Raw genomic sequence first — 22,404 nt, forward strand, 5'->3', positions numbered from 1 at the left:
TTGCGTGCTCGGGGGCAATAACTCTGTTAATCTAGCCTCTCACGGGCACTGTGCGGGGGTATTTATAGGTATCTGAGTGCCCAGCGCCTTGTGTTAAGGACGCATGTGCCCTCAGACGCCTAGTTTATCCCCAGAATATTCCCATAAAGCAGGGTTACAAGCTGTAATTACAAGCATGCTTTTACAGATTAGGCCCGTAACACAAAGGCGGCCACGCAGGGCCCGTTACAATGGGCCAGATCACACGTGGGCCTCGGGGCTGAGCGCCGCCGCGCGGCGGGGTGACCTCGTCGCCGGTCTTCGTCTGGTGCCGAATCGAGCGAAGGGTGTCCCTGCCTGTTCTGTCTCTGCCTGACCAGCGGATATCGGCGAAGGCCTCGAGCGAAGGGTGGCGTCTTTGCCTTCGCCCCAACACCATGAAACAAGAGACCTCCCAAGAAATTGACAGCAACCGGATGTGCTCTTCCTATCAACTTTGCAACCCGCATAGTCCGAATCCGAATATCCAATCAATTCAAATTGAGCACCTTTGGGATACCATAGACCAATATTGGGGGTAAATTTTAAATATCTTAGAATTCTTTTTGCGGCTTTCAAGTGAATCTCTCTAGGTGAAGCTTGAAATCGAGCACACATGCAAACACTAAACATAACATCGGGCCTAGAAGCGGTAATGTAAAGCAAACTACCAATTATTGAGCGAAAAAGTTTTTGATCAACCATTGTACCTCCCTCATCTAAGTCTAGATGACCATTTGTTGCCATAGGAGTCTTGATAGACTTTGCATTTTCTAAGCCAAACTTCTTGAGCATATCCTTCAGATATTTTGATTGACTTATAAAGATTCCATCTTTCAATTGTTTGATTTGAAGACCGAGAAAGAAGCTCAATTCTCTTATCATAGACATTTCAAATTCCTTTGACATCATTTTTTCAAACTCCTCACAAAACAATTCATTAGTAGATCCAAAAATAATATCATCAACATAAATTTAACAAACAAACAAATCTTTGCCAATTCTTTTAGTGAATAGGGTAGTGTCAACCTTTCTAATTTTAAAGTCTTTGGAAAGCAAGAAATCCCTAAGCCTTTCATACCAAGCGCGTGGGGCTTGCTTAAGCCCATACAGAGCTTTAGAAAGCTTGTACACGTGGTTAGGTCTTTTGGGGTCCTCAAAACTGGGAGGTTGTTCAACATACACTAGTTCAGTAATCTTACCATTTAGAAAGGCACTCTTTACATCCATTTGATAGAGCTTGATACTATGAGCACAAGCATAAGCAAGAAGGATCCGGATTGCTTCCAATCTTGCCACAAGAGCAAATGTCTCACCAAACTCCAATCCCTCTATTTGAGTATACCCTTGTGCCACTAATCTTGCCTTGTTTCTTACTACTATTCCATCTTCATTGTGCTTGTTGCAAAACACCCATTTGGTACCAATAACATTGTGGTTCTTTGGTCTCTTAACAAGCTCCCAAACTTCATTTCGGATGAAGTTATTTAATTCCTCATGCATTGCATTCACCCAATCAACATCAAGTAGAGCTTCATCTACACAGTTAGGTTCCATACAAGATACAAAAGAGAAATGTTCACAAAATGAAGGTATACGAAAGCGAGTTTGAATACCCTTACTAATGTCACCCACAACTTGATCAATTGGGTGATCCTTCACAATAGAATGATGGATTCTTGATACCATTTGAGAATTAGTAGTTGAAGCATGAGGAGGGACCGAATGACTTGAGGTATCTTGATCATGAGCATCCACAACTTCATCATTTTGTTGGCTTTAGTGATTTTCTTCAATTAGGGTTGAAGAGGATGGAATGACAACCACACTATTTTCATCATCTTCTTATTTTGGCTTTATTTCACCAATAGCCATTGTTTTCATAGCATTTCTCAATTGAGCTCCACCAACATCATCAAGATTGTCGTTTTCATCTTGAGACCCATTTGTTTCATCAAACTCAACATCATATGCTTCTTCAATAATACCATGAGTCTTGTTAAAAACTCTATAAGCCTTGCTATTTGATGAATATCCAAGTAGAAAACTCTCATCACATTTCTTCTTAAATTTAGAGAGCCGGCTTCCCTTTCTCAAAATATAGCATTTGCAACCGAATACTCTAAAATATGAGATATTTGGCTTTCTACCAATGAGCAATTCATAGGGAGTTTTCTTCAAGAGCTTGTGACAATATAGCCTATTTGATGAGTGACATGCGGTGTTTATGGCTTCAGCCCAATAAGAATCCGACACATTATATTCTGCTAACATAGACCTAGCCATATCAATGAGAGTCCTATTCTTCCTTTCAACAATACCATTTTGTTCCGAAGTATATTTGGAAGAAAATTCATGTTTAATACCCTTGTTATCACAATATTCATCAATTCTAGCATTTTTGAATTCCGACCCATTATCACTTCTAACTTTCTTGATATCAAAATCAAATTGGTTTTGAGCCAATATAGCAAATGACTTGAATGTTTCAAACACGTTAGATTTATCCCAAAGAAAATAAACCCAAGTGAATCTAGAATAATCATCCACAATCACAAGGCAATAGGAATTACCGCCAATACTCATAAAAGATGTTGGTCCAAATAAGTCCATGTGAAGTAATTCCAAAGGCCAATGAGTAGACATTTGACTCTTATTTGGATGAGTATTTGCCACTTGCTTCCTGGCTTGACAAGAGCTACACAATTTGTTCTTCTCAAATTTCACATCTTTCAAGCCATGGACTAAGTCATGTTTGGTTAAACGATCGAGTTGCTTCATTCCAACATGACCAAGTCTTCTATGCCATAACCAACCTAGTGAAGCCTTTGAGAATAAGAAAGTTGTGAGCTTTGCCTCACTGGATGAGAAATCAACAAGATAAAGATTTTTATATCTAAAGCCTTTAAACTTAAGATTGCTACCATCAACACTAGAGATAATAACATTATCAACGGTAAAATTGCAACTAAATCCTAAATCACATAATTGAGCTACGGATAGCAAATTAAAATTCAAAGACTCAACCAAGAGCATATTTGATATGGAATGATAATTTGAAATAGCAAATTTACCCAATCCTTTAACCTTTCCTTTGTGATTATCTCCAAATGTGATACTATCATAACTTGAGCAATCTTCCACACTCATTTGGGTGAACATTTTCATATCTCCGGTCATGTGTTGAGTGCATCCACTATCCAACACCCAATGATTCCCTCCCGCCTTGTAGTTCACCTACAAAAGGAAATTAATCTCTTTTAGGTACCCAAACTTGCTTGGGTCCTTGGATGTTAGTGACCAAGGTCTTTGGCACCCAAATGGCTTTCTTCTTATTGCCAACAATTGAAGTACCAACAAATTTAGCATGAACACCTTTTGCATTATGAGAAAGAACATAACAATGCTCAAAACAAGTGGAGGATATATTCTTGAGCTTAGGACAATTCTTATTGATATGTCCCTTCTTGTGACACTTGTGACACACTTTGTCACATTCTTTTACAAACAATGTCTTTTGCTTTACAAAAGCATTCTTTCCTTTCTTGGGAACATATCCAAGACCCTCACGATTAAGTGAGCACCGTTGACTTCCCAATATGAAATCCAATTTAGCCTTTTCACCATATGCCTTCTCTAGATCATGGGTTAGAGCATTCACTCTCTCTACCAATACTTCATTCTCAACAATGATTTGTGATTCATCACGAGCAATATTATCATTCACAAGAGAAATTTTGCAATTATCACAAATAGAGTTAGTAGGTTGTGGTTCACTTGTAGGACTAAAAAGTAAGTCACAAGTGACTCCAACATCCTTGGTGACCACCACAACTTCATGCACAATAGATGAGTTTTGAGCTTTTACAAGCTTCTCACAATTCTCTTTTAGATTGTTGTGAGAGGTCTTGAGCTCCTCAAAAGACACTTGGAGGTTTTTATACAATTCCTTCAAGGTCTTAAACTTTTCTTTTTTTTTGTGCATGTAGTCATCGGCCTCACCTAACATTCTAACAAGATCATCATATGAATAGCCATCATCATCAACATCATCATCATCATCTACATCATTTAAATCAGTTATGATTTTTACCTTAGCATCTCCCTTTTCCATGAGACAATGAGGGGATGAGAAAAGTAAAGGGGCTTCCTTGATGGCAATTCTGGCATTAAGCTTGGATGAGGTGTCATCATCATCATCATCATCCGAGCTAGCATCCGAATCCCATTCAACTAGGTAGGCTTTGCCATCTTTCTTCTTGTTGTAGAATTTCTTCTTCTTCTTACCATCTCCATCTTTGCCCTTCTTCTTCTTGTTAGGGCAATTCATGGCGATGTGACCGGGTTCCCCACACTCAAAACACTTTCTATCATTGAAAGCATTTCTTCTTGATGTTTGGCCTCTTCTAGGTTGACCCCTCTTCTTCTTCAAGAATTTGTTGAATTTCTTTACAAATAGAGCAATATCTCCATCACTCTCACTTTCATTTTCTTCATCATCACTATCTTCTTTTTCAATTGCCTTAAAAGCTTTAGCTTTGAGAGCGATTGATTCATTCTTCACTTCCTTTGCCAAACTTATAGCATCGGCTTGAGATTTCTTGAATATATCTTGAGTAAGAATTTCTCCCAAAACTTTGGTTGGAGAAGTTGTAGATAAATCACTTCTTACTAGCATGGTCACAATAGTATCATACTTCTCCGGAAGGGATCTAAGGAACTTATGAGAGAAATCCACATCCGGTACATCAAAACCAAGTTCCTTGAGCTCATTCACTATCTCATTTGACCGGTTGAACATATTGGATACACTTTCTTCTTCTTTCATGATGAATTGCTCAAATTTTCCTTTGCACACATATAGCTTTGCACTCTTCACAATTGTAGTTCCTTCATGAATTTCCATTAGCTTAATCCAAATCTCATGAGCAGTTGTGAGATTCTTGATACGGTTGAACTCATTTATGTCAAGAGCATCATATAATACATTCATGGCTTGATCATTTGTAAGAATGTTTTCATTGTCACTAGCCGATGGTTCATCTTGTTTCAACACAACAAACCCATCCTTGACAATTGGCCAAATTTTTCCACCCATTGCTCTAAGATGCATTGACATTCTTATTTTCCAATAGTCATAGTTATTTCCATCAAAATGCAGTGGCTTTCCAATGTGCCCATTGTCGTTACTAGCCATTTTGTCCAACTCCGGGATGATTAGATCCACAAACAATGGAGTCCTCGGCTCTAATACCACTTGTAGGATCTAGGACACTGGCTAGAGGGGGGTGAATAGACGGTTTTGACTAAAATAAAAAACACTAGAGAAATTTAATCAATATGACAAGAGGTATAAAATCTCTAGTGATAACAAGTAAGCAATCTATGAGAAACAACTATGGTAATTGTATACAAGAAGGACAATATGCGAAATACTAATTACTTGCACGGTAATAAGTAATGCGAGAAGAGAAAGACACCGGATTTTATCCCGTGGTATCGATGATTTGCCGATCACCCCTAATCCATGTTGAGGTGGACTTCGAGCTCTCACTTGCTCCTCTATCAAGACGTGGCTTGATCTTTGAGCCATGTGGACAAGAAATCACTCAATACCTCGTTTCCACTAGCGTCGCCTTTGCCGCTCCGTCGAGGTAGGCGCGAACCCCTCACAATCGACACCGCGGCTCCTCCACAATCTTCTTGGAGAGCTCGACGGAGACAACACCCGAGCCATCTAGGAGGCGGCAACCTCCAAGAGTAACAAGCCGATGACGCTTGCCCGGTGTACCACCTAGTGCCTCAAGAATCACCAATGGATGCAAATGCACTAGGAACTCTCAATCTCTCACTAGAATGCAATCTCAAGGAAGGAGTGTGAGAGAATGAGTGGTAGGATCACAAATGAGCTCAATGTGTGCAAGGAATAGCCAAGAGAGCCCTCACACACGAGCTCCCCTTCTATTTATAGCCCACTCCTCATTTCTAACCGTTATGTGCAACTATCACAATTTCTGCGCACACGCGGACGGTCTGCGCCCTTAGGCCGAACGGTCCGTCGTACAAGTAACGGCTAGTATTCCGGTTTGAAATATGTCAGAGCTGTCAGAAAAGCAAAGTCTGGAAAGTCTGCCAACCTTGGCCAGACCGTCCGAGACCTGGCAACAAGGAGCACCAGAGCTCTGACCACGATGAGCTAACACACGCGGACTGTCCGCCATACAAGGCCGGACGATCCACGACTTGGGAGTTAGTACTGTCCGAGCTCAGACCCCGGATAGTCCGCAGTACAAGTGCCCAAAAACACACAGTCCCTGCCCAAACCAATTTGGCACCTGCGGACGGTCCGCCGACCCCGGCCGGACAGTCCGCACAATTATACAGGGACTGTGCAGAGGGCGACCCTCTCTGGTCAGGACTGCGGACGGTCTGGCCCTAAGGCCCGGATGGTCCACAATACAAACATACAGGACCAGTCCGAAGTGAACATACTTTGGACCCCTCTGGATAGATCACGGACGGTCCAGCCACTTGGCCCGGACGGTCCGCCAAACCCAAGACTTAGCAACTTTTCAAACACGCTTTCGAAAAGATTTTTAACTCTCGAAACTGGAAGAGCTATTAGACCTCATGCAAATGCAACCACTAGATGCTCTATGAGGCACTAAGTTTTACACAGACCAAAGTCATTGACCCCTCTTAATAGTACGGCCATCTAGCCTACTAATCCGGTCAAATGTCTTCTCTAAACTTCTGGAGACCGGCAAAAAACAAAAACCTATGTTATACTTTTGCCTTTACTTGATCCACAACCAGTGCTTATTAGTCTCCAAGATTTTCTGTTCTCTGTGGTCCAACCTGCATTCTTATTTCTCCAAGAACTGTTAGTCCACAAGTAGTTGTCATTAATTACCAAAACATCACTAAGGGGCCTAGATGATTCACAATAGTTCCAGGTGGCATTATGGAAAGAAGATCACCAGACTATCTGGTGTGAAGTCTGGAGTGTCCGGTGTAAAAAATCTGCGCGCCAACGGTCGGCTGCAGTGTCAGTCGAACGGCTAGGCGCACCGGACAATGAACAGTGGACTGTCCAGTGCACCACCGGACTGTCCGGTGTGCCGCAGAGAGCATGACTTTTCTTCAACGGCTAGTTTTGTGTTGGGGGCTATAAATACACTCCCAACTGGCCATTCCAAGGTGTGGGTGAGAGCACCTAGAGGGGGGGGGGGGGGGTGAATAGGTGATCTTGAAAAAGTTCAAAACTTAAGCCACAAAAACTTGTTAAGGGTTAGCACAAGTATGGCCAAGTGGCTAGAGAGAACTCAAAACACGATAACCACAAGAAAGCAATCACAGAGTTGACACGGTGGTTATCCCGTGGTTCGGCCAAGTACAAAACTTGCCTACTCCACGTTGTGGCGTCCCAACGGACGAGAGTTGCACTCAACTCCTCTCAAGTGATCCAATGATCAACTTGAATACCACGGTGTTTTTCTTTCCTTTGATCTTTCCCCGTTTGTGAGGAATCTCCACAACTTGGAGTCTCTCGCCCTTACAATTGAGTTCACAAAGAAATACGGAGTAAGGTGGGAATGAGCAACGCACACAAGACTCGAAAATCAGAGCAACAACACGCACACAAGTCGCAACAAGAGCTCGCAACGCAACACAAAGAGTTCACAACTCCACAAGAGCTCTATATGCTATCACAATGAAACGAATGCGTGAGATTGATGTCTTGGTGCTTAGAAGAGTTGTAGGAATGCTTGGTGTTCTCCTCCATGCGCCTAGGGGTCCCTTTTATAGCCCCAAGGCAGCTGGGAGCCGTTGAGAACACATCTGGAAGGCTATCCTTGCCTTCTGTCGTCGGGCGCACCGGACAGTCCGGTGCACACCGGACACTGTCCGGTGCCCGATTTATTTCCTTAAATGGCGAAGCCGACCGTTGCCGACCGTTGCAGATCTGGCGCACTGGACAGTCCGGTGCACACCAGACAGTCCGGTGCTTCCTTCCGACCGTTGGCTCGGCCACGTGTCGCGCGCCGATCGCGCGGCCGACCGTTGGCCCGGCCGACCGTTGGCTCACCGGACAGTCCGGTGCACACCGGACAGTCCGGTGAATTTTAGCCGAAGTCGCCGGAGAAAAACCCGAGAGCGGCCTCTTCGGCCGAGGCAGCCTGGCGCACCGGACACTGTCCGGTGCACCACCGGACACTGTCCGGTGCACCACCGGACAGTCCGGTGCCCTAGACCGAAACAGCCTCTTGGCTGTACACAGCCAAGTCTTCTCTTCTCTTCTTCTTTCTGTTTCTAACACTTAGACAAGAATATTAGTACACAAAACCAATGTACTAAGACTTAGAAACATACCTTTTCTCTAGATTTGCACTTTGTTCATCCATGGGCGTTGATTCACATTTAAACACTTGTGTTGACACTCAATCACCAAAATACTTAGAAATGGCCCAAGGGCACATTTCCCTTTCAATCTCCCCCTTTTTGGTGATTTATGCCAACACAACATAAAGCAACTAGAACAAGTGCAAAATCACTTCAAATAAAAACTCAAATTGGTTTTGATTCAATTTTGGCATATATGGATCATCCTTTGCCACCACTTGGTTTGTTTTTGCAAATCAAACTCAAATCTCTATCTCTAAGTCAAACACACATGTTGAAGCATAAAGAGAGTCATTCCAAAAGAGATTGATCAAAGATTTCAAAAACTCCCCCTATTTCCCATAATCAATACTTCTCCCCACAAGAAGCCAACTTTTGACAAGAGAGACAATAAAAGAGTTTAACAACACAAAAACTCTATTCTACTATTTTCAAAATCTCTCAAGTGGTAGCTGATCCATTTATCGCTTTGGCCTTTATTTTCTCCCCCTTTGGCATCAAGCACCAAAACGGGATCAATCTTGGCCTCTTAACCCCATTGCCTCGCCAAAGTCTTCAATTAAGAGCAAATGGCAATAAGATTTCATGAGATGAACTTGGAATTAGTTACCCTCTCATCGGAGTGCAGTGGAAGTCTTTCATGGTCCAAGTCCACCTTTTCCCTTTCAATCCTCCTTCGAGACTCAATCAAGCAAACTCAAGCAAATGGTTAGTCTCAAAGGGTCAAGTTGTAACACATCTCCCCCTAAACATGTGCATCACTTTGCAACGGACTAGTGAGGTCCAGGGAGTGTTGGTACAACTTGAGCACCACAATAAGCAACAAAATGCAAAAAGGAACATGATCAAAAGCATAACTACATGTATGCTACAATTCAATCCAGGTTCCGCGAATCTAAGACATTTAGCTCACTACGCAACCTGCAAAAGGTCTTCTCATCTAGAGGCTTAGTGAAGATATCGGCTAGCTGGTTCTCGGTGCTAACATGAAACACTTCGATATCTCCCTTTTGCTGGTGGTCTCTCAAAAAGTGATGCCGGATGTCTATGTGCTTTGTGCGGCTGTGTTCAACAGGATTTTCCGCCATGCGGATAGCACTCTGATTATCACATAGGAGTGGGACTTTGCTCAGATTGTAGCCAAAGTCCCTGAGGGTTTGCCTCATCCAAAGTAGTTGCGCGCAACACTGTCCTGCGGCAACATACTCGGCTTCAGCGGTGGATAGGGCAACGGAGGTTTGTTTCTTAGAGTTCCATGACACCAGGGACCTTCCTAAGAATTGGCACGTCCCCGATGTACTCTTCCTATCGACCTTACATCCAGCATAGTCGGAGTCTGAGTATCCAACTAAGTCAAAGGTAGACCCCTTTGGATACCAGAGCCCGAAGCAAGGCGTAGCAACCAAATATCTAAGAATTCGCTTCACCGCCACTAAGTGACATTCCTTAGGATCGGATTGAAATCTAGCACACATGCATACGCTAAGCATAATATCCGGTCTACTAGCACATAAGTAAAGCAAAGAACCTATCATTGACCGGTATGCTTTTTGATCAACGGACTTACCTCCTTTGTTGAGGTCGGTGTGTCCGTCAGTTCCCATTGGCGTCTTTGCGGGCTTGGCGTCCTTCATCCCAAACCGCTTTAGCAGATCTTGCATGTACTTCGTTTGGGAGATGAAGGTGTCGTCCTTGAGTTGCTTCACTTGGAACCCAAGGAAGTAGTTCAACTCGCCCATCATCGACATCTCGAATTTCTGCGTCATCACCCTGCTAAACTCTTCACAAGACTTTTGGTTAGTAGAACCAAATATTATGTCATCAACATAAATTTGGCACACAAACAAATCACCATCACATGTCTTTGTAAAAAGAGTTGGATCGGCCTTCCCAACCTTGAAAGCATTAGCAAGTAAAAAGTCTCTAAGGCATTCATACCATGCTCTTGGGGCTTGCTTAAGTCCATAGAGCGCCTTAGAGAGCTTACACACATGGTCGGGGTACCGTTCATCCTCGAAGCCAGGGGGTTGCTCCACGTACACCTCCTCCTTGATTGGCCCGTTGAGGAAAGCGCTCTTCACATCCATTTGGTACAACCTGAAAGAATGGTGAGCGGCATATGCTAGCAAAATACGAATGGACTCTAGCCTAGCCACAGGAGCAAAAGTCTCCTCAAAGTCCAAACCTGCGACTTGGGCATAACCTTTTGCCACAAGTCGAGCCTTGTTCCTCGTCACCACCCCGTGCTCGTCCTGTTTGTTGCGGAACACCCACTTGGTTCCCACAACATTTTGCTTCGGACGAGGCACCAGTGTCCAAACTTCATTGCGCTTGAAGTTGTTTAGCTCCTCTTGCATGGCCAACACCCAGTCCGGATCTAGCAAGGCCTCCTCTACCCTGAAAGGCTCAATAGAAGAGACAAAGGAGTAATGCTCACAAAAATTAACTAATCGAGATCGAGTAGTTACTCCCTTGCTAATGTCACCCAGAATTTGGTCGACGGGATGATCCCTTTGGATCGTCGCTCGAACTTGGGTTGGAGGTGCCGGCTGCGCTTCTTCCTCCATCACGTTATCATCTTGTGCTCCCCCTTGATCACACGCCTCCTTTTGATGAACCTGTTCATCGTCTTGAGTCGGGGGATGCACCATAATTGAGGAAGAGGGTTGATCTTGATCATCTTGTTCCTGTGGCCGCACTTCTCCAATCGCCATGGTTCGTATAGCGGCTGTCGGAACATCTTCTTCATCTACATCATCACAATCAACAACTTGCTCTCTTGGAGAGCCATTAGTCTCATCAAATACAACGTCGCTAGAGACTTCAACCAAACCCGATGATTTGTTGAAGACTCTATACGCCTTTGTATTTGAGTCATAACCTAATAAAAACCCTTCTACAGCTTTGGGAGCAAACTTAGAATTTCTACCCTTCTTCACTAGAATGTAGCATTTACTCCCAAATACACGAAAGTACGATACATTGGGTTTGTTACCGGTTAGTAGCTCATACGACGTCTTCTTGAGGAGGCGATGAAGGTAGACCCTGTTGATGGCGTGGCAAGCCGTGTTCACGGCTTCCGTCCAAAAGCACTCGGGGGTCTTGAACTCTCCTAGCATCGTCCTCGCCATGTCGATGAGCGTCCTGTTCTTCCTCTCTACCACACCATTTTGCTGTGGTGTGTAGGGAGCGGAGAACTCGTGCTTGATCCCTTCCTCTTCAAGGAACTCCTCCACTTGAAGGTTCTTGAACTCGGACCCGTTGTCGCTCCTTATCTTCTTCACCTTGAGCTCAAACTCATTTTGAGCTCTCCTGAGGAAGCGCTTGAGAGTCCCTTGGGTTTCAGACTTATCCTGCAAAAAGAACACCCAAGTGAAGCGGGAAAAATCATCAACAATAACTAAACCATACTTACTCCCTCCTATGCTCAGATAGGCGACAGGTCCGAAGAGGTCCATATGCAGCAGCTCCAGGGGTCTTGAAGTGGTCATTACGTTCTTGCTGTGATGCGCTCCTCCCACTTGTTTACCTGCTTGACAAGCTGCACAAGGTCTATCTTTTTCGAAATGCACGTTAGTCAAACCTATCACGTGTTCTCTCTTTAGAAGCTTGTGAAGGTTCTTCATCCCCACATGTGCTAAGCGGCGATGCCACAGCCAGCCCATGCTAGTCTTAGCTATTAAGCATGCATCTAGACCGGCCTCTTCTTTTGCAAAATCAACTAAATAAAGTTTGCCGTCTAATACACCCTTAAAAGCTAGTGAACCATCACTTCTTCTAAAGACAGACACATCTACATTTGTAAATAGACAGTTATACCCCATATGACATAATTGACTAACAGATAGCAAATTATATCCAAGACTCTCTACTAAAAATACATTAGATATGGAGTGCTCATTAGAAATTGCAATTTTACCTAAACCTTTTACCTTGCCTTGATTCCCATCACCGAATACAATTGAATCTTGGGAATCTTTATTCTTGACGTAGGAGGTGAACATCTTCTTCTCCCCCGTCATATGGTTTGTGCATCCGCTGTCGATAATCCAGCTTGAACCCCCGGATGCATAAACCTGCAAGGCAAATTTAGGCTTGGGACTTAGGTACCCAACTCTTGTTGGGTCCTACAAGGTTAGTCACAATTTCCTTAGGGACCCAAATGCAAGTTTTATCACCTTTGCATTTTGCCCCTAACTTCCTAGCAATTACTTTTCTATCCTTTCTACAAATTGCAAATGAAGCATTCAAAGCACAATAAATTGTAGAAGGTTCATTTGCTATTTTCCTAGGAGCATGAATAACATTCCTTCTAGGCACATGATGAATAGCATTTCTTTTAGGAACAACATTTCTCCTAGTAACATTTCTATCATACACATAAGAGGAACTAGGAGCAAACATGGCATGAGAATCATAAACATATGAATCAAAAGCATCATAACTTCTATTTCTAGTTTGTCGTTTATCATGATACAAAAAGGCATGGTTCCTTTTAGCACTAGTAGCCATAGGGGCCTTCCCTTTCTCCTTGGCGGGAATGGGAGCCTTATGGCTTGTTAAGTTCTTGGCTTCCCTCTTGAAGCCAAGTCCATCCTTAATTGAGGGGTGTCTACCAACCGTGTAGGCATCCCTAGCAAATTTTAGTTTTTCAAAATCACTTTTGCTAGTCTTAAGTTGAGCATTAAGACTAGCCACTTCATCACTCAATTTTGAAATGGAAACTAAGTGTTCACTACAGGCATTAATATCAACATCCTTACACCTAGTGCAAATTTCAACATGTTCAACACAAGAGTTGGATTTATTTGCTTCTACTAGTTTAGCATTTAAATCATCGTTTATGCTCTTTAAGTTAGAAATAGAATCATGGCATGTTGACACTTCACAAGCAAGCATTTCATTCCTCTTAATTTCTAATGCAAGAGATTTTTGAGCCTCTACAAACTTATCATGTTCTTCATACAACAAATCCTCTTGCTTTTCTAAAAGTATATTCTTTTCATTCAAGGCATCAATTAATTCATTAATTTTGTCTATCTTAGATCTATTTAAGCCCTTGAACAAACATGAATAATCTACTTCATCCTCATCACTAGATTCGTCCTCACTTGAAGAAGCATAGGTAGAGTTGCGAGTACATACCTTCTTCTCCCTTGCCATAAGGCATGTGTGACGCTCGTTGGGGAAGAGGGTTGATTTGTTGAAGGCGGTGGCGGCGAGTCCTTCATTGTCGGAGTCGGACGAGGAGCAATCCGAGTCCCACTCCTTGCCTAGATGCGCCTCGCCCTTTGCCTTCTTATAATGCTTCTTCTTTTCCCTCTTGTTTCCCTTTTCCTGGTCACTTTCATTATCAGGACAGTTAGCAATAAAATGACCAAGCTTACCGCATTTGAAGCATGATCGCTTCCCCTTGGTCTTAGTCTTGCTCGGCTGTCCATTGCGACCCTTTAGCACCGTCTTGAAGCGCTTAATGATGAGAGCCATTTCTTCATCATTAAGCCCGACCGCCTCAATTTGCGCCACCTTGCTTGGTAGTGCCTCCTTGCTCCTCGATGCCTTGAGAGCAATGGGTTGAGGCTCGTGGATTGGACCGTTCAACGCGTCATCGACGTACCTTGCCTCCTTGATCATCATCCGCCCGCTTACAAATTTTCCAAGAATTTCTTCGGGCGACATTTTGGTGTACCTGGGATTCTCACGAATATTATTCACCAAATGAGGATCAAGAACAGTAAAGGACCTTAGCATTAGGCGGACGACGTCGTGGTCCGTCCATCGCGTGCTTCCATACCTCCTTATCTTGTTGACAAGGGTCTTGAGCCGGTTGTATGTTTGAGTTGGCTCCTCGCCCCTTATCATCGCGAACCGTCCAAGCTCGCCCTCCACCAACTCCATTTTGGTGAGCAAGGTAGCGTCATTTCCCTCATGAGAGATCTTGAGGGTATCCCAGATTTGCTTGGCGTTATCCAAGCCACTCACTTTATTATATTCATCCCTGCACAATGAGGCTAGAAGAACAGTAGTAGCTTGTGCATTCTTATGGATTTGCTCATTAATGAATATAGGACTATCCGAACTATTAAAGTGCATTCCACTATCTACAATCTCCCATATGCTGGGATGGAGAGAGAATAGGTGACTACGCATTTTGTGGCTCCAAAATCCGTAGTCCTCCCCATCAAAGTGTGGGGGCTTGCCGAGTGGAATAGAAAGCAAATGTGAATTTGAACTTTGCGGAATACGAGAGTAGTCAAAAGAAAAGTTAGAATTAACCGGTTTCCTTTGTTTGTCGTGGTCGTCGTCCTTTTGGGAAGAAGAGGACTCATCGCTGTCGTAGTAGACGATCTCCTTGATGCGTCTTGTCTTCTTCTTCTTCCCATCTCTTCGCTTGTGGCCCGAGCCCGAGTCATTGGACTTGTCATCCCTTGGCTCGTTGACGAAGGACTCCTTCTCCTTGTCGTTGATCACAATTCCCTTCCCCTTAGGATCCATCTCTTCGGGCGGTTAGTCCCTTTCTTGAAGAGAGCGGCTCTGATACCAATTGAGAGCACCTAGAGGGGGGGGTGAATAGGTGATCTTGAAAAAGTTCAAAACTTAAGCCACAAAAACTTGTTAAGGGTTAGCACAAGTATGGCCAAGTGGCTAGAGAGAACTCAAAACACGATAACCACAAGAAAGCAATCACAGAGTTGACACGGTGGTTATCCCGTGGTTCGGCCAAGTACAAAACTTGCCTACTCCACGTTGTGGCGTCCCAACGGACGAGAGTTGCACTCAACTCCTCTCAAGTGATCCAATGATCAACTTGAATACCACGGTGTTTTTCTTTCCTTTGATCTTTTCCCGTTTGCGAGGAATCTCCACAACTTGGAGTCTCTCGCCCTTACAATTGAGTTCACAAAGAAATACGGAGTAAGGTGGGAATGAGCAACGCACACAAGACTCGAAAATCAGAGCAACAACACGCACACAAGTCGCAACAAGAGCTCGCAACGCAACACAAAGAGTTCACAACTCCACAAGAGCTCTATATGCTATCACAATGAAACGAATGCGTGAGATTGATGTCTTCGTGCTTAGAAGAGTTGTAGGAATGCTTGGTGTTCTCCTCCATGCGCCTAGGGGTCCCTTTTATAGCCCCAAGGCAGCTGGGAGCCGTTGAGAACACATCTGGAAGGCTATCCTTGCCTTCTGTCGTCGGGCGCACCGGACAGTCCGGTGCACACCGGACACTGTCCGGTGCCCGATTTATTTCCTTAAATGGCGAAGCCGACCGTTGCCGACCGTTGCAGATCTGGCGCACCGGACAGTCCGGTGCACACCGGACAGTCCGGTGCTTCCTTCCGACCGTTGGCTCGGCCACGTGTCGCGCGCCGATCGCGCGGCCGACCGTTGGCCCGGCCGACCGTTGGCTCACCGGACAGTCCGGTGCACACCGGACAGTCCGGTGAATTTTAGCCGAAGTCGCCGGAGAAAAACCCGAGAGCGGCCTCTTCGGCCGAGGCAGCCTGGCGCACCGGACACTGTCCGGTGCACCACCGGACACTGTCCGGTGCACCACCGGACAGTCCGGTGCCCCAGACCGAAACAGCCTCTTGGCTGTACACAGCCAAGTCTTCTCTTCTCTTCTTCTTTCTGTTTCTAACACTTAGACAAGAATATTAGTACACAAAACCAATGTACTAAGACTTAGAAACATACCTTTTCTCTAGATTTGCACTTTGTTCATCCATGGGCGTTGATTCACATTTAAACACTTGTGTTGACACTCAATCACCAAAATACTTAGAAATGGCCCAAGGGCACATTTCCCTTTCAGTGGGAGCCCAAGCAACATACCAAGGCATATAGTAGACATTCCCAAGTGCTCATACACCCAAGTGCTTAATAGAATCACTCGGTGATTAGCGTAGGTGCTTCACAAAGTGCTTAGGTTAGTTAGACCACTTTAGAGCTTGCTCTAGGTGAACCCTAGTTAGTTGAATGAGTTTAGATAAACCACACAACCCCTTGGCTCTTGCGCGAGCCGTTGTAATTGTACTGAGTGGGGCAAGAGTCTTGCAAGACAGTGACAATCGTGTTTGTGTCACAGCCGCCACCGTGTACCGGAGGGAACGAGGCCCACGATGTTTCGGCCGGAAGCTCGATAGTGGACACGGCGGGGAGCGTCCGAAAGGAGTCGAAAGCGGAGCACCACTTGCGCGTGGAGAAGGCCCGCGACCCTCTACAGAGTTACTCGATCGAGGTGCTTGGCCCTCGCGTGGGCTTCCCTTTGCGTAGGGGCACCAACGAGGATTAGTCGAGACCTTGCGTGGTTTCGGATACCTCGGTAAAAATACCGACGTCATCCATGAGATTTTGCATCTCTACCTTGCTCTTTAGCTTCTGCATTTACATTAAGTATTTAAGTTTCAATCTTGTGTTCATACCTATATTGTTTAGGATTGAACATTAGTCATTGCGGTAGAGATAGCAACACTTAGACAAAACCTAGTTTGCACATTCTAGTTTGATTATTTGTATAGGTTTTGCTCTAGGGATTTATTTGTGGCCTAGTTTAGTGAAAGTTTTAGAAGTCCTAATTCACCCCCTCTTAGGCGTCACATGTTTCCTTCAAACTGCTTGACCATGAGGTTCTTCTTACGACTTCTTGAATATGGCATGAGTGAGTATTTCACCCAAGGCTTCAGTGGGAGAGGTGGTCTTCATGTTGGATCTCACAAGCATAGTAACAATTGTGTCATATCAACTTGTAAGATACCTAATAAACTTGTGAGAGAAATTTTCATCTAGCACATTAAATTGAAGACCCTTGAGCTCATAAACTATTTCATTTAACCAGTTGAACATTTCATACACACTTTCATATTTCTTTATCACAAATTGACCAAACTTGCCCTTGTACACATAGAGCTTGACACTCTTAACATTGGTGGTGCCCTCATGAATTACCATAACGGGGCATTTGGATCCCTTCATTTTAGAGGAATTAGAATTCACTCAATAAAGTAACTTATTTAGTTTGGAATTTGACATTCTACCACTTTCCAAAGTTCAGATATAAGCCTATCTCAAATTCATGGGGTGGAGGATGGAAAACGATTTTATGCATTAGTAGAATTTGTTTCTACTGTGTAACGTACATGACATTCTTCATCTCACTCCTCTATAGTAAAAATGTAGCATATAAATATCTCTGACATTTTGCTAATAATAGTATATAAATATATTTTGCATAAAACTGAATTAGTTTAATTGATATATGCCAAAATTACTATTATTAGAAGGAATTCAATTCCAATGATCCAAACGGTGCGTAAGCTTTTTCCAGATTTCATGTGCAGTCTTGAGGTTCTTGATGTGGTTGAAATCGTTGATATCTAAGCTATCATACAATGCATTCATAACTTGATCTTGTTTGAGCACAACATAGCTATCCTTTACAATTCTCCAAATATTTCCTCCCATAGCTCTAAGATGATCCGCCATTTTAATTTTTTAAAAAATCATAGCAATGAGAACAGAGGAAGAAAAAGACCGAAGTTGACATGAGAGTGAATTATAATCATTGATTTAGTTTTAAATAAGGCTGCATAAAAATTAGCTATTTATGTGCCTGATTCTTGGCTTATGGTTTGAGTTGAATTTGACCTTTATGCTATCCAACTTGCTAAAGACTAAAAAGTTTTATTGTGGTGTAATATCCCGTCCACTCCTGACCGATAATACTTACTCTTAGTAGCCCTCTAGGATCATACACCATCCCCATAGACCAACACTAGTCATTTGCACACTTTGTCATCACTCATGTGCACCCGAGAAGACTTCTTGATCATCCATCATAAAATTTCTTTAGGCCAAACATGCTTAATCTAGAGCTTCTTTTGAGATAGGCTTCTAAAAAAGAAGATATACCTTATTAGTATGAGTATTCTATCAATTCTATTAAACCTTAGACCAGGATATCACATGTGGTGGTGGTTAGTTATTTAAAAATATATTATTTTAACTATGTATCTAGAGACAACATATGTCTCAATACGTAATAAAAAACTAAAAAGTTTTATAATTTAAAGCTGAGTGAGTTCCAAATTGGAGAACTAAATCAAGTACTGACCGTGTGCCCTGTTTGCGTGGCAAGCGTATCTACGCTTCAAGGGGAGCTAGGCCATTCTTAATGAATGTTTTATGAGAGATTTTATTGTGTTAATTAGTATGCTATTTTATGATATAACCTATACTTATTATGAAATAGGTGAATCTACTCCATCACCATAAAACTATACCAACCCGTTTCTAAAACATTAGAAAGCCCGCAAAACCATCATTGAAGGTAATTTATTTCATCTCTATCTATTTTATTTATTTCTATTGGTTATTTAGAATCAACACATTAAAGCATATTTCATTTTCATTGGTTAGCTTATAAAATTATGTCGTTTAATAAAGTATATTTCATTTTTTATTTTATGATAATTTTATCGACATGAAAACATTAGAAATTATATGATAAAACTACAATGGCCTTATGAAACAAGCAAGGAGGCGACCCCGAGTCAAACAAAACCTCTGCTCCCGTCGGCCGCCGCTGATGGCACGCCCACGTACGCCTGGGTTGAGTCACAGGTGGCCGCTCGGCGGCACGGGCACGGCGCGTGCGGCAAGGAAAGGAATGGGACACCGAACCCAAAAGCGCACGGCACGGCACCGCACCGCACCGCTCTCCACAGCCACGAGAGCCCGCTCCCTCGCCGACGGCGCAGCGCGCACCACGTCTGCCGTTGGAAATCCCGAATCGCCCAATAAAAAACGAAAGCCTGCAAAACCATCATTGAAGGTAATTTATTTCATCTCTATCTATTTTATTTATTTCTATTGGTTATTTAGAATCAACACATTAAAGCATATTTCATTTTCATTGGTTAGCTTATAAAATTATGTCGTTTAATAAAGTATATTTCATTTTTTATTTTATGATAATTTTATCGACATGAAAACATTAGAAATTATATGATAAAACTACAATGGCCTTATGAAACAAGCAAGGAGGCGACCCCGAGTCAAACAAAACCTCTGCTCCCGTCGGCCGCCGCTGATGGCACGCCCACGTACGCCTGGGTTGAGTCACAGGTGGCCGCTCGGCGGCACGGGCACGGCGCGTGCGGCAAGGAAAGGAATGGGACACCGAACCCAAAAGCGCACGGCACGGCACCGCACCGCTCTCCACAGCCACGAGAGCCCGCTCCCTCGCCGACGGCGCAGCGCGCACCACGTCTGCCGTTGGAAATCCCGAATCGCCCAATAAAAAACGAAAGCCCGCAAAACCATCATTGAAGGTAATTTATTTCATCTCTATCTATTTTATTTATTTCTATTGGTTATTTAGAATCAACACATTAAAGCATATTTCATTTTCATTGGTTAGCTTATAAAATTATGTCGTTTAATAAAGTATATTTCATTTTTTATTTTATGATAATTTTATCGACATGAAAACATTAGAAATTATATGATAAAACTACAATGGCCTTATGAAACAAGCAAGGAGGCGACCCCGAGTCAAACAAAACCTCTGCTCCCGTCGGCCGCCGCTGATGGCACGCCCACGTACGCCTGGGTTGAGTCACAGGTGGCCGCTCGGCGGCACGGGCACGGCACGTGCGGCAAGGAAAGGAATGGGACACCGAACCCAAAAGCGCACGGCACGGCACCGCACCGCACCGCTCTCCACAGCCACGAGAGCCCGCTCCCTCGCCGACGGCGCAGCGCGCACCACGTCTGCCGTTGGAAATCCCGAATCGCCCAATAAAAAACGAAAGCCCGCAAAACCATCATTGAAGGTAATTTATTTCATCTCTATCTATTTTATTTATTTCTATTGGTTATTTAGAATCAACACATTAAAGCATATTTCATTTTCATTGGTTAGCTTATAAAATTATGTCGTTTAATAAAGTATATTTCATTTTTTATTTTATGATAATTTTATCGACATGAAAACATTAGAAATTATATGATAAAACTACAATGGCCTTATGAAACAAGCAAGGAGGCGACCCCGAGTCAAACAAAACCTCTGCTCTCGTCGGCCGCCGCTGATGGCACGCCCACGTACGCCTGGGTTGAGTCACAGGTGGCCGCGGCACGGGCACGGCGCGTGCGGCAAGAAAAGGAATGGGACACCGAAGCCAAAGGCGCACGGCACGGCACCGCACCGCACCGCTCTCCACAGCCACGAGAGCCCGCTCCCTCGCCGACGGCGCAGCGCGCACCACGTCTGCCGTTGGAAATCCCGAATCGCCCAATAAAAAACGAATGCGTCCTTCCATTCCATCGCACAGACGCCGCAACCTGGGAAAAAACGCCCCATTTCATTTCAGAATTGCAATCACCGATCGTTCCGCGGATTGCGATCGCCATGGCCGCCACGGGCTGGTCCGACCTCCCCTCCGAGCTTCTAACGGACATCGCCGGCGGGATCACCGAGCTCGCCGACATCGCTCGCTTCCGCTCCGTCTGCTCGTCCTGGCGATCGGCGGCGCGGGACGCCGCGGCCGCCCCGCCGCCGCAGCCGCCGTGGCTTCTCCTCCCGTCGTCCCCGTCCTGGCTCTTCTTCTGCCCCCGGGAGGACCGAATCTACCCGAACCTCCGCCTGCCCCGCCCCGCCGCGGAGGCGCACCACCGCCGCCGCCGCCGCCTCTACGCGTCCCCGCACGGGTGGGCGCTCGCCATCGACCCGACCGATCTGGCCGCTTCCCTGGTCCACCCCTTCACCGGCGCGACCCGCCAGCTCCCGCGGCTCCCCTCCTTCTTCGCGGAGACCGACGACATGGCCTGGGACTGGTCGCCGCACGGCGTCATGGCGTCCTGCGGCGAAGGCCTGCTCTTCTGCGGCGCCGATCCGACGGCCGCCGCTTCCTCCTGGGCCCCCATCCCCGCCCTGGCCGACTGCAACGCCAGCAGCATCAACTACGCCGGCGGCGAGTTCTTCGTCTTCGAGGAGGACGTCTGCCGCACCACCGTCGTTGACGCGGTCACCCTCGCCGTCGCCGCCGTGATCCCAGCCCCCGCCGTCGAGCTCCCCGCCGAGGCGCGCGTCGCGGTCGCCGGCGACGAGCTCTTCCTCCTCGTCAAGTCCAAGTGGATGTACCTCTTCGGCGACGACGTCGACTTCTCCAAGGCCTTCCACGTCAACCACCGCGGCGTCAATCCGCCGGCCTGGCAGGAGCTCGCAGGCATCGGCGACCGTGCGCTGTTTGTCGATTCCCTCCACGGGTTCGCAGTGCCGACGGCGGGGTTTGGCAATCTTGAAAATAACACAATCTATTCAGTGAGCAGCAAGGAGGTGAACAACAGGCGTCCCACCACGGTGAACTACAACGTGTCGGCATTTAGCCTGGAGAGCCGTAGCTCCAAGAAACTTGCGTGCCGGCTCAATGATCGGGAGATGGCAATGCGTGCCGAGACGCCATCGTGGATCCTGCCGAGCTTGGATGAAGGCTGAGTCTGAGCTTGGTGATCATCATTATTATTGTCATGGCATCAATATATAAGTTCGCTCCTGTAAATTCTTAATTCTGTCGCTTTATATAGATTGATTAATGTTCCCTTGATCAATCACGCAGTCCAATATAGGACTATCATGTATGTAACGCATATTTGTTGGAAAATTTCAATCAAATTCAGTATCCTGTGTTAATGTTCAACTTCAATAAAAGATTGCATGTTCTGTTCATTTTCAAGCTCAATAAATGTTTGTGATATCAGAGCTGAGCGTGTTACTTTCAGTCCAACATTTAAGTTGAGAAACTTGATACTATCCACAATTGTGTGAACTGGATGCCTTTTTTCTTTGTCTATTAATACACCATCGTGATAATTCAAACCCGAAAAACCATTTAGGCATTGCATGATTAACTTAACTCGGTACATGCTGTAGGGATGGTGTACATTTGGGAGTTTGGGTAATCGGTGTTAGGT

The 22,404-nt window shown here is 44.7% G+C and overlaps 1 protein-coding gene across 1 annotated transcript; it reads left to right on the forward strand.

Annotated features, from left to right (window-relative positions):
* Window positions 1-20,627: 20,627 nt before the first annotated feature.
* Window positions 20,628-22,159, forward strand: LOC103653901 (uncharacterized). Its single transcript, XM_008680707.4, has one exon. It carries the CDS (start codon window positions 20,843-20,845, stop codon window positions 21,926-21,928), a length of 1,086 nt encoding a protein of 361 aa, XP_008678929.1. The 5' UTR covers window positions 20,628-20,842; the 3' UTR covers window positions 21,929-22,159.
* The last annotated feature ends 245 nt before the right edge of the window (window positions 22,160-22,404 follow it).

This window comes from Zea mays, chromosome 4 (genome assembly GCF_902167145.1).
Source record: "Zea mays cultivar B73 chromosome 4, Zm-B73-REFERENCE-NAM-5.0, whole genome shotgun sequence".
Taxonomy (NCBI): domain Eukaryota; kingdom Viridiplantae; phylum Streptophyta; class Magnoliopsida; order Poales; family Poaceae; genus Zea; species Zea mays.

Bases quoted from the DNA above. Each gene is read 5' to 3' on its own strand.
- LOC103653901 (XM_008680707.4), top strand. From the start codon at position 20,843: ATGGCCGCCACGGGCTGGTCCGACCTCCCCTCCGAGCTTCTAACGGAC.